This window comes from Branchiostoma lanceolatum, chromosome 4 (genome assembly GCF_035083965.1).
Source record: "Branchiostoma lanceolatum isolate klBraLanc5 chromosome 4, klBraLanc5.hap2, whole genome shotgun sequence".
NCBI classification, from domain to species: domain Eukaryota; kingdom Metazoa; phylum Chordata; class Leptocardii; order Amphioxiformes; family Branchiostomatidae; genus Branchiostoma; species Branchiostoma lanceolatum.
Window position 1 is genome coordinate 24,697,199 of NC_089725.1, and position 13,034 is coordinate 24,710,232.

General features: G+C 45.7%; 1 protein-coding gene across 1 annotated transcript; it reads left to right on the forward strand.

Moving 5' to 3' along the window:
- Positions 1 to 296: 296 nt before the first annotated feature.
- LOC136433577 (kanadaptin-like) lies at positions 297 to 12,836 on the forward strand. The gene is made up of 13 exons (XM_066425893.1): positions 297 to 1,163; positions 1,588 to 1,795; positions 2,116 to 2,238; positions 2,384 to 2,453; positions 2,607 to 2,749; positions 3,307 to 3,464; positions 3,636 to 3,705; positions 4,043 to 4,229; positions 10,612 to 10,723; positions 11,112 to 11,313; positions 11,579 to 11,682; positions 11,980 to 12,097; positions 12,342 to 12,836. The coding sequence occupies exons 1-13, from the start codon at positions 324 to 326 to the stop codon at positions 12,389 to 12,391; spliced, it is 2,385 nt and encodes a 794-aa protein (XP_066281990.1). The 5' UTR covers positions 297 to 323; the 3' UTR covers positions 12,392 to 12,836.
- The last annotated feature ends 198 nt before the right edge of the window (positions 12,837 to 13,034 follow it).

Here is a 13,034-nt window from a genome sequence, read left to right on the forward strand (position 1 = left end):
AAATCCCCGCCGTGTAATTAAGCACAGACTCAGGAAAATGACTTCGTATGCAATAAAATCCGCCACTGAATCTAAATTACGGACCGTTCTAATACCAAATGGTAAGTTGTCTGACATTGTATTATATTTGTAACTTATGATCAAATCTACAGGACTGGTCCATTGATTGACTTGAAGGTTGTGAAGTAAAGTGAAACTGATCTAACGACTTCAAACTTTGAGAGGCATGCAACCTGCTTGTGCAGTACAATGCAGTAACGCCTTCTAGCGAGATTGAGTAAAACTGCAGTCAACTTCAATCGACATAGCGACGTAAATCCAACATGGCGGATGAAAACGTGAAGAAAGATGAAGAGACAGCTTCTCCAGATAAACAGGAGGACCGAGATGTAGATAAGTCTAAACTGAGTGACGAAAGTAAACAGGAGGCACCATCGTCGGCGTTTGTAGGCTTTAAAGTCCCCGCACCTTTCAAGAAACCAGCGGCATTCGCACCGAAAAAGTCCAGTCCGAAACCTGCTCACCCCCCTCCCCACCTGGCAAAAGAGGGCTCTCCTCAGAAAGATGTGGAGGAGAGACTCGGGGATTCTGGTGACGCAAGTGAAAAACAGCAACCCGAACCACAAGATGAGGGACCAACAAGAACGGATGGAGACGTTAAAACAGAAACTGCTGACGAGAGCAAAGACTCGGAAGAAACACAGCAAAGCAACGGAGATAAACCAAAACCACTGCGTAATATTTCTAAGGAAATCCCATCAAAAAAGAAAACGAGCCCGGCAGAGAACCTACAGGCGCCGCCTCTACCTTATAAAGAACCGGCCTGGAGCTCAGTTCCGGATAAAGCCTACAGTCTGGAAGTGTTGAAGAACGGCTGTATCGTGTCAAAGTTAGAACTTACGGGGAAACCCTTTTACGTGTTTGGAAGGTTGGACAGTTGTGACGTCACGTTAGAGCACCCATCACTGTCCAGATACCACGCGGTGGTGCAGTTCAGGGGGGAGGGGGACGGGGAGAGGGAGAGGGGGTTCTACCTGTACGACCTGGGCAGCACCCACGGGACGTGGATGAACAAGATGGAGGTGAAGCCCAAGGTGTACTACAGGCTGAGGGTCGGGTACATGATCAAGTTTGGAGGCAGCTCCAGAATGTACGTCTTACAGGTGAGTTACAATATCAACTCTTGATTTAGAACACACTCAAGTCTGTGTAATGCAAACATCACTGTCCGTGGCTAAAATGGACCCCTCCCCATTCTAGGGGGTGGGACGCTATGATTTCATCAGGCTAAAAGTAGAACTTAACGTTAGTAGAAGACATCCTACATCCTTTGGCATTGTAGGGGTGGTGTATGGTACCCAATATGGCTAAAGGATGTAGGGTGTCTTCCACTAACGATTTTACTGGTTCACTGAGGAGTTGAACCACTAGAGGCAAATAGTGTTGCACACTCTTCGAATACATAGTTACGGGGACGTTTTGAGAGGATAATTGGGCTAACCCTCCTCATGGGCCTTCTTAGTACAATGCACGTATTTGTGGTACTTGCAAAATGCAAAATGTTCCCTCTGCCCACCTGTGCTGTAGGGACCAGACGAGGACCAAGAAGACGAGTCAGAGATGACAGCTACAGAGCTGAGGGACTTACACCGGCAGGAGAGGGAGAAGACGGAGCAGGAGGATACAGATGACGTGACGGAGTCCAGGGAGACGTACGAGGAGGAGATGGAGGAGTGGAGGAGGAAGAAGAAGAAGGAGAAGGATGTGGAGGAGGAGGGCATCAGCTGGGGCATGGGTGGGTGTGGTCAACATGCAAAACACCTTCAAACTGTTTATCTTGTAATCTGAAATTTCGATTACATGTACTTCTAAAATGGGTTGTAGCTGGCATATCTGACAACAAGCATGCAGAAACATGTAGGAGGGTCTGCCTTTTTCCACAAGGGTAGCGAGCTATACGTAGCCGGCGCACTCTAACTCAGCGTTAGGCATTGTTGGTAAATTGTTCCTGAAGTGTAGTAAGTTGGTCTAAGTAGCATGTCATTTGTTATCCAGAATTTATCGTTAAGCGTTTGTGAAGACCTACACTTACATTATCATGATTACTCCCTACAGAGGACGATGCTGAAGAGGAAGAGGATGAAAGGAACCCATTTTCATTGGAGTTGACCGATGAGAAAGAGGCATACTATGTCAAGGACCCCAAGAAAGCCTTGAAGAACTTCTTTGAAAGAGAAGGTAAGTCTTTTGACAGTACACAGGTAAAGTAATGCTTAGCCAATCTCTTTCAAGTGGTCTCTGTCATCATTTTGTACTTACCTCACTTAAGATGAGTGTTGATTATCCTTTGTGGAAACAACGTAATGATGTGATTCTTTTACAGGAGAAGAGTTGGAGTATGATGTTGAGGAGAAAGGCACCAGTTTCCACAGACAGTTCTACTGCAGAGTTAGGTATGTGGATCTGTCGTATCATATCTACAATAAAACATTAAACAGTGGGTGCAAAATGAATTCAGAAACTAGAGATGCAAATGTTTAATGTATTGCAGAGTGTAACAGTTGTGCAGAAGTCAGAGGTTGACTTGTTCACTCCCCCTCCCCCAGGTTACCAGTGGAAGGCCCCGATGGCCGTGAGCAGTACGCAGAAGCGACCACGTCTGGTAAGAAGAAGGAGGCGGTCCTGGCGTGTGCGCTGGAAGCGTGTCGACTGCTGGATGCATACGGAGTACTCAGGCAGCAGGGTTATAGTAAGTCAGAAACACATGAAAGGTGACATAAGGTTTATAGACATAAGGTACACCATTCAGGTTTCTTATTTCATTTACTTGTTTTGATTCCATCTCAAAATATAATCTTTTAATGCTGTCTGAAATATTTCAACTATTACTATTGAACATACCCTTAAGTTTTTAAACATGTCAATTATTGTAAATTGCTTTTTTATTCAGTTTTGAAAGGTGACAAAGGCATCTTGAATCTTTATAAACTTCACTTAAGGACAATGTTGTGGAAGACAATTTTTACCCTACTATATTTTACTGTGTGTGCTCACCTCATACTGTAAATGCAGAAATGTTTGCCGTGGGTTAATGCTTGTGGTTTTCGCGGCGACCGTTTCACCACAAACTTAAAACCACCACGAATATTTTTGTCCAATACTGTAGCAGAATGTGACTATAGCGCTGCCGCAAACTTAAAACCATCGCAAACACTCTATTTTCACCTTAGCCCGAAATAGAAACCACACGAACTTAAATGCATTTACAGTATATGGAGAAACTTATCTCGTCTCTTTAACTTTCAGAATCAAAGCGTGTGACGAGGAACTGGGAGGAGAATGATTACTACGACAGCGACGAGGACACGTTCACGGACAGGACAGGCGACGTGGAGAAGAAACGGATACGCAGGATGAAGAAGGCTGGCAAGGACGAGAATGTCACGCACACATACGACAGTCTGGTCAGTGTGGCAGTGTTACAGAGTTTGCTTTTTGAACTGCAGTTGAAACATGGTTTTCAAGCGTGAATCTTACCAAACTTTGTTTTTAAATAGTTTAGTAAAAGCTCATTTTTCGCCTACCATAGGAATGTTCTGTTTTGATGATTTATTTTCCATCCCACTGCTGTACAGTCAGCTCAGCATGAAGAAGTTGTACAGGAGCTGAGGGCTACTGAGGAAAAGTTAGCAGCTGCCAGGAGAAGTAAGAATGTTTCCTTTTCTTCCTTATCTTATATCTCAATACATGTACTTTGTTGTGCAAAAACCAATTGTTTGCTTCTGCTTTTTATGTTAGGATAAAGAAGGTGCTGGTCTGTGGTAACGGTAGTACAATACTAGCTACAGGGCATAGGGATATATTGTTACAACAATGCAAATGGAAGGCTTAATGAAACATAATGATAGGAAAGTTAATGTAAATCATTGATAAATGCCAATCCATTCGTATGATTTTATGACATGAAGCCACAGATTAGTTTATCCCCCTGGTTAGATTAAAACACAGCTGAGGGATTTATTTTCTCTGATGTTCCCTCCAGAATCAGACTCAGAGGAGTCCGAAGACCCGCTGGAGGCCTTCATGTCCAACATGGCGGCCGGGTCGGGGCTGACCAAGGTGGAGGTCAGCAAGCTGCGCCTGCGTTTGTTCGAGCTGCGGAAGGAGGAACAACGGCTGCAGAGACTCATGAAGGTCGCCAAGCCTGCCAACCTCCCACAGCTCAGCACGTGAGTCGCAGGTGTTTCATTTTTCCAACATAAGAAGATTTGAGTTCAATAGGTGGAGGACAAAGACATAACAAGCAAGATAGCACATGAAGTGTAGGAGAGAAACTTTAGTATTTGTATAGATTATCAACCTGAACCATGTGTGTTCATAGATGGTTTGATTCTTTTATGAATAAAGAGAAATCTATAACAACATATGTCTTGTTTGTTTATCCAACTATTAAAGCAGTAACCTATTTCCTCACTGAATTACATGCTACTGATAAGTGGTGCTAAAGGGGGCACCCCCTAGTTTATTTTGGGTCTCAATTCGAGTTTGCACACCCCTAAGTCTAGCGACCGTCTCTTCCAGGAAATACTTCTGAGCCAAAACAACTGTGAATGGGAATGAAGGCTATCCCTCTAGCTACAAGAAAACCCGAGTTTCGGTTTCTTCAACCTTTGTAATGTTAGTAAATATAAGAGGGAAAAAGTATTTTTCAGTCAAAAATGAGGCGCAAAATTTGGCATTTTCCCGTGGAACTAAATACATCACAAAATTTTTTGACACGAAAATGACTGTTAGTGTCAGAAAGAGAAAACTCCAAGGTATAATCAAGCCCATTATAAAGAAAATCCTACCACTGTGATTTTCACAATAACCCGACGCGCGAGGTAATGCAACACGGCCGAAAGAACGCAACAAAGGTCAATCGGGGTCGACTGGGCAGTTTACCTTCAACGCGTATGGATATCCGGAAGTAAGGCTCGGATCGAAACGCAATTTCCACCCAAAACACACCAATTCATGCGCTTTTCGGCCATGTTAGTATCTAATGTCAGTTCGAAGCACATTTTGAGAAATGTGAACTCAAACCCAGACCCTCGAAACCCTTTCGTCCCTTTTTTGTCGCGGACTACCATGGACCACTGTCGCGGAAGAACTGGTGCGTGCACCGTTAATATATGCAAATCATAATTGATATCATATATGACTTTAACAAGGTATCCCCTATCAGCATGCGAAGTTTGACTTGTTTGCGACTTTGCGTTCTTGAGTTACAGGTGGTTGAAAGTTGCCGTGTCGGAATGCTGATTTTGCCCCTCTAGGCGGTGGTACCATTCAAGGCGCATAATCGCAATTACGTCACAATGGTAGCTTCCACTTGAAGATGATTTTGTCCGTGAATTCACGCTAAATGAACAAGTCTTGCCGTTGAAAGGAATGTCAGTGGGGCGCACTTGCGATAGAGTAGACTTTTCTTCTATTTCTGACCGGAATAAACGCTACATACCGCCTAGAACGTAGTTGACTTCATGACGTCACAATGACTTTCACTAGCCTATCTTTTCAAGTGAGAACGGTGCCGTTTTAAGTTCCGTACTTCTACGGCTAGCCGTTTAAGTTCTTATTTTTGGCGTTAACTGATAGAGAATAGACCTAGCCTTCTTGCCCAAGTGTTTCCGCGGCCCAGATCCATGTTGTTTTGTAAAAAAACGAAGTTAAATGAGTTACCTGTGGTTAGGGTGGGGGTCTGAGCTGCACTTCTAACAGCTATGAAGGCATAAAAGGGCATCTGCTGAGAAAAGGCCTTACAGATTGGTGTCGGTCTCGGTGCGATTAACAAGCCTAGGGATGTACCTTCTGATTTGTATGACTTTTTTGCCTGAATGTTGTAAACTAGCGCGACAGCGAACTTGACACTGGATTGGGCAGGAAAGTACGAGAATGACGTCATCGGGGCCTTTTTTCATTGAAAAACGTCTCCTACTTGACGAAGAAGCCACTATCAAACGTAAATATGCAATATTCCAGTGCCCCAGTGTTAGGGCGATGCAAAAAAGCAATATCTGGGTAAATACTACGTCATTGATGTTCAGCATACCCACTTTGAAGTCTGTATGGCCGTGTTCGAGGGGGGGGGGCATGGGGAGGGGGGCAAATCAGCTAATTATATGACATCGTATAATCATATCAAAACTCTCGAAATCATAATTTTTTCGCTACGGTTGGGTCGGGGGACACACTCTCATGGGGAAAATGCAATTTGTTGGCTTTCTTTGCTGCTATTTTTTCCAGTAGATCTCCTTTAAAGGGGGCACCCCCTAGTTTATTTTGGGTCTCAATTCGAGTTTGCACACCCCTAAGTCTAGCGACCGTCTCTTCCAGGAAATACTTCTGAGCCAAAACAACTGTGAATGGGAATGAAGGCTATCCCTCTAGCTACAAGAAAACCCGAGTTTCGGTTTCTTCAACCTTTGTAATGTTAGTAAATATAAGAGGGAAAAAGTATTTTTCAGTCAAAAATGAGGCGCAAAATTTGGCATTTTCCCGTGGAACTAAATGTAGTAGTAGTAGTAGTAGTATCCGGTATTTTGATTAAACTGCTGCCGGGGTCCCTGACACAGGGGTGGGCAGCAGCCGGCTAGTCGTCACACCCCTCTTCCATGCAGCTCTGTCCAGGGGGCTAACGCTGGTCAGGACCTTCATGTCCTTCCTGACACACTCCATCCACGATTTCCTAGGTCTACCTCGACCTCTGCTGCCTGGCAACTGCATTTTGGTGATGGTGTTGATGCAGCCACTGGCACGTTCCACATGTCCATACCACCGGAGTCGGCGAGACCGCAGCACAGATGCAATGTCCACAAGACCAAGTTTAGCGTGTAGAGTTTCTGACGGTGTTTCATCCTGAGGTTTGGCACCACAGATCCATCTAATCATAGCTCGGTCGTTGCGACGCAAGCGCTGCAGATCCGAGGCAGTAGGGGCCCATGATTCACTCCCATGGAGCATGGCTGCTCGTACGCAGGAGTCAAACACCTTGCCACGGGTTTTGAAGGGTAGGTGCCTGGAAGTAAGGATGGGCAGGAGCTTCTTAAATCTTCCCCAGCCAACGCTGCATCTGGTAGTGATAGCAAGATCACATCCACCACCCGCACAGAGCATGTCCCCGAGGTAACAGAAGCTGGCTTCCACATCCAGCACCACCTCACTCACTGTGACTTGTGATGTTGGGCGACCGTCCAGTGGCCTTGCTTCACCTCGGCACCTCGGGCAGATGTAGTTCTGCACGGCTTGCAGGCTGCCTCTGATGCCGCAGCATTTCTTATGTACCCAGAAGTCACATTCAGTGCACTGGATGGAATTAACTCCAACCCCGGAGCGGCACACAGCACATGGGAAAGAACCAGTGTCCTTCAGCTTGTTCAGGCCCTGGCCTGATATCAGGATCTTAGTCTTCTTCATGTTGACCCGCAGGCCCTTGCGTTCCATGCCCGACTTCCACGCCTTCAGTCTAGCGATGCACTCTTCTAGGGAGTCTGCGATGATTACCAGGTCGTCAGCGTACAGGAGCTCCCAGGGGATCCCAGTGCGGAATTCGCGGGACAGGGCTTCCAAAACGAGGATGAACAACAGGTGGCTGAGTACTGAACCCTGATGCACCCCCACTCCAACACCGAACTCCTCGCTGTACTGTCCGTTTATGCGCACGCGGCTCCTGGCATTCGTGTACATGGCCTGGATCACATTCACAGCCCACTCCTCCACACCAAGGCTTCTCAGTGCCCACCACAGCACCCCTCTGGGAACTCGGTCGAAGGCCTTCTCCAGATCGACAAAGGCAAAGTACAGAGGTTTATTTGCAGCAATGAACTTCTCTTGCAGCTGGCGTACAATGAAGATGGCATCGGTGGTGCCTTTGCCAGGCACGAAGGCAAACTGAAGATCATCAATGTTCACCATCTTGCGGATAGCTGAATCCAACACGCGTTCCAGTAGCTTCATGACATGGTCCGTGAGCTTGAGGCCCCTGTAGTTGCCCCGGTCCAGAGCTTCACCTTTACCCTTGTAGAGGTTGATGATGAAACTCTTCTCCCACTCACTGGGCACAGTTCCGCTACTGAAGACCGCTTCAGTCAGCAACCTAGTCAGCTCGATACCATCCTCGCCCGCAGCTTTCAGCATCTCAGCATTGATGCCAGAGGGACCCACCGCCTTACCAAACCTCATCTTGCCCAGCGCTTTGCTGATCATCTCAGTAGTGACTGGTGGAGGCGGTCCTACAACAGGAGCAGCCTCAGGGAGTTCATCCTTTGGCCAGTCGAATTCCACATTCAGGAGTCTGTTGTAGTGTTCGACCCAGGCCTTCATCTTGTCCTCGTCGTTGAGGGAGAGTTCACCTGCATCATTCCGTACACACTTCTCGCCTACAACATCCTGGTTACGACGCTCCATCTGCTTGGCAATACGGTAAACATCTTCGCCATGAGAGTCAATGACAGCAAATGTCTCTTTCTCGGCTTCAGATTTGGCCTGCCAAACAGTGTGCTTAGCATGGCGTTTAGCTTCGATGTAGGCAGTTTTCGCAACCTTAGCCTCAGCAGTTTTGCCTTGCTTCTTGAGGGAGTTGTAAACCTTGAACCGTGCCCTTTTCTCAGACACGGCTTCGTCTACTTGGTCATCCCACCACCAGGTCTCAGGTTTCCACTGATGGTTCTTGGAGTAACCACACACATTTACGGCTGCTTCCAAGAGTGGAGTCTTCAACCTTGACCACAGAGCCTCAACACCACTGGTAGTGGCTGTCCCAACCTTAGACACAAAGGTCTCCTGGAACTTCCTAGCAACAGCAGGGTCCCGCAGCTTCCAAGTCCGTAACCTAGGTGTGAACTTGCGCTTACGAACAGCAGGGGAGCGTACAACAAAGTCACACACTAACAGCTGGTGCTGCCGAGCACACTCCTCGCCAGGGATGACTTTTACGTTGGTGACAGCCTTTCTGAAACTCCGTCGGAAGAGTATGTAGTTAATCTGGGTCCTGTGGTTTCCAGAAGTGTAGGTAACCAGGTGGGACTCCCTCTTGATGAACAAGGTGTTTCCTACGAGCAGGTCATTTGCCAAGGCAAATTCCAGTAGTCTCTCTCCTTCAGCGTTCCGATCACCAAAGCCGTGACCGCCGTGAACCTCCTCAAACCCATGAACATCCTCACCAACATGACCGTTCCAGTCTCCAATGGGAAAGAGGATCTCTGAGGCAGGTATCTTGGCGATGGTGCTCTGCAACTGATCGTAGAAGCGCTCTTTTTCGGCATCTGGGAGTCCGATCTGAGGCGCGTAGATGGAGAGGAAAGTGATGACGGATTTGCCGATGACCAGTCTCAACAGGAGAATCCTATCTGAGATGCGCTGGACCTCTAAAACCTTCTCAACCCACTTCTCAGCAAGCACGATGCCTACGCCGCCTTGACCTTGCTTGTTCCCGCACCAGTAGAACTTGTAGCGTGAATCCTTCCCTTTGATATACCGAGCTTGGTTTGCATCCAGGCCTCCGGACCACCTGGTCTCTTGCAGACAGCAGAGATCGACCCTTCTTCTTGTGAGTGTCTCCACAACTTCACTGCTACGACCCTTCAAGGTGCCCACATTTAAGGAACCAACTCTAAACTTCAACCTCACCGGGCGCTCGCTTGATTTGCAGTCGGACCCTGCCTTCCGCACCCGAAAGTCGGCCAAGCCCGAGGCACTACCGGCTGCTCGTCGGTGACTGCTACCAGCACCGCCTATACGTTTGTCTTTATGTCGACTTGCCATATTTGTATATTGGATGGGGTTTACACCCGTTTTACAGCCGGCTATCCATCCTGGCGCCAACCTGTAGCCACACTGACTGGGCTCCATGTGCTCCAGAACAGGACCACGTCCTGCTTCGCCGGCACCTGACCCCACTGGGACAGGAACCGCCTCCACAGGTACAGCCCCCAGGAAGGGAAGTAACTATTTAACCCATAGTTGGGGCCCTACCAGGTACTGCCGCTCTGGGCCAGAGCGGGCCCGGGGGGTGGTGACAGTTAAGGGGTCACCCCACACTCCCCACAGCCACATATCTCCCGAAATGTGGCCCTGTCACCGGTGCAGTTTAACGTCATGCCCCAGGACAAATACATCACAAAATTTTTTGACACGAAAATGACTGTTAGTGTCAGAAAGAGAAAACTCCAAGGTATAATCAAGCCCATTATAAAGAAAATCCTACCACTGTGATTTTCACAATAACCCGACGCGCGAGGTAATGCAACACGGCCGAAAGAACGCAACAAAGGTCAATCGGGGTCGACTGGGCAGTTTACCTTCAACGCGTATGGATATCCGGAAGTAAGGCTCGGATCGAAACGCAATTTCCACCCAAAACACACCAATTCATGCGCTTTTCGGCCATGTTAGTATCTAATGTCAGTTCGAAGCACATTTTGAGAAATGTGAACTCAAACCCAGACCCTCGAAACCCTTTCGTCCCTTTTTTGTCGCGGACTACCATGGACCACTGTCGCGGAAGAACTGGTGCGTGCACCGTTATGTATTTAGTGATGTACTCATCTTGCTGTTAACCCTTTTATACAGGACATCATCATCAGGTACAGGCGTGGCCACTAAGAAGCAGCCGTGGAGGAACCTGCCCATGACAGGAGCCATGAAGGGTCGTCACCACACTGCAGCCAGGAGTAAACCTCAGGTGAGATACATCTGAATAACGTTCTGTTCCCTGATTGGTTAATGAGTGCAATCCAATTAAGCTTTATTGTAATACATTGTGCAGGTGCCTCAAATGGAGGCATTTTTGTACTGGTGCACTGTAAAATAGAAGATTCATATTTTAATTGTTGGCAAATGACGAAAGTTGCAGATTTTTACAATCATGGACTGTGATTCAAGGATGTCAAGAAGCAATACTTTTCTTAGTGTGCTATGGCATCTAGCAAGGACAGGGAATAGTTTGGGAATTGTAAACTACTAGTACTTTTCATGATTCAAGGGAATTTAAGAGAAAAATAGTAGTACACTCTGTGTTTACCTGTTCTTTACATTCCTTATGACCATCTATTTTGACACACAACCTTCAGCTTGCCGTACCCAAGCCAGTTCAAGTTCCTTCTACTATGGACCAAGAGGAGGAGGAGGATGATGAAGATGAAGTAGAGGAGACAAAGGGAGAGCCTGTTGCCATGGAGACAGGACAAGATTCATCTAGTGACCTCCAGACAGGCACGGCTGCTACAGAGAGACTACATGAAGAAGAGGAGCAGTCAAGTGTGACAGCAATGGGTCAGCAGACTTTTTGTAGGATTCCCACCAAATATCTCAGACATTTTGATTATCCTGCTGAGGATATCATGTTTGAATCTTAATTAGAACTCTTTGTTCGAACCATTTGTCTAATTTTGCAGTGATGAGTGCTACTGGACTATCCCCAGCTATAATTGATCATCAATATTTTAGTTCACATTTGTTTTGTTTCATTGCATCACATACCAATAAGAATATGTTTGTGTGTTGCATGACATGTTTTATAAATCTCTCTCTCTTCTAGACATTCCTGCTGCAAGTAGCCAGGATACTGCTAGTAAAAGACCCTGGGAAGGAGATGTTACAGAGGAGCAGGCAGAAGACCAGGGTGCTGAGGAGAAGTTTGAGGTTAGAAATAGTTTCATCTGATACTGGATATTTTATTACTTTATCATACTTTATTACATCTTAGATGCATAGGTCAAGATGAAAAGATTGCTCTGCTTTTGTCCTGACAAGGAATGTAAATAAACAATTTCTTTCTGCAGTCTTAGGTACTATTGTATATGTATCTATAGGACTTTATTCAAAGATTTGATCACCCAATACTACACTCTCTCACTCATCTAGTTTATTGTCTGTTGTTCCCCTTCTCACAAGAGTTAGATGTAGAATTTTACTAAAACAAGTCCTTGTTCTCTCTAGGACCCAAAGCCACAAGTTCCCAAGAAGAAGAAGAAGTCCCAGTCCAAACCAGACCCTCCCATGTCCAAACAGTATGCTGATGATGACCCAGACTACAGTATGTGGGTCCCACCAGATAGTGAGTACATACTTCTGTTTTCAGTCTGTTCAGTGTTGACATACTTTAGGTGTTTAACTGCACCAATATTTGAAAATGTTTGAAAAGTAGGTACATTGTGTATTGGCTTTTTCCCTTCAAATTTCTAACTCAATGCATGTTGTGTGTATAGTATGCAACACTGCACAACTCAGCCAACTAAGGTCACACAATTATTGCTCTCATTATATTTTCTCTAATCTGTTCATGTTTTCTTGTTTTGCAGACCAATCTGGAGATGGGAAGACCAGTTTGAATGAGAAGTTTGGTTACTGAATATCAGAACTGGTATTGTGTTTCTATATGACAGCTGTCAGTCAGTACTCACTTGTACAGTCAATATTATGTTATCAGATTTTCCCTCGAAATAGCTACTTTTGAATGAAAACTTTTGAAACCATTCTATACTTCCAGTTTACCAGCCTTAAGTATAGTCCCATGGATACTCTCTGCAGACCACAATGTATTGTACCCTAAATGTATCGTTGTAACCCCTAATTAGAAGAGGGCACTGTAAGTGATTATAAAATGAGTTTGAACTCAATCAAATGACTGGTATTAACTGTGATTGTGTTAGAATGTGCTTTCCAAAACACCCTGCTTGAGTTGGCCTATTGTAACATGATGATTGTTGGTTGTATATGAAGTAGAGTATCTTGTATTTTGCCACTGGATGATCAGTCAAGACTAATTTCTCATAGAACATGACCAGAGATCTACATTACTGTGTCCCGTGTTCTTTGTGGTAAGAGTCTAGTTCCCTTGATGATCACTATAAGATGATGTCCCGATTTTGTCAGGGTTTCTTGTATTTGTTTTCAGTTGATTATCACACGTATGTGTATACCACTCTTGGAGAAACCAAGGAGGTTAAATAGTTGAACCTCTTTGGAGAAACTGATTATAAAGAATTTGTTTC

Excerpts from the sequence above, each read along its gene's own strand:
- LOC136433577 (XM_066425893.1), top strand. The coding sequence starts at position 324 with ATGGCGGATGAAAACGTGAAGAAAGATGAAGAGACAGCTTCTCCAGAT. Across the intron at positions 2,454-2,606 it reads CAGTTCTACTGCAGAGTTAG|GTTACCAGTGGAAGGCCCCG; the intron begins GTATGTGGATCT and ends CCCCTCCCCCAG. Across the intron at positions 12,098-12,341 it reads TATGTGGGTCCCACCAGATA|ACCAATCTGGAGATGGGAAG; the intron begins GTGAGTACATAC and ends CTTGTTTTGCAG.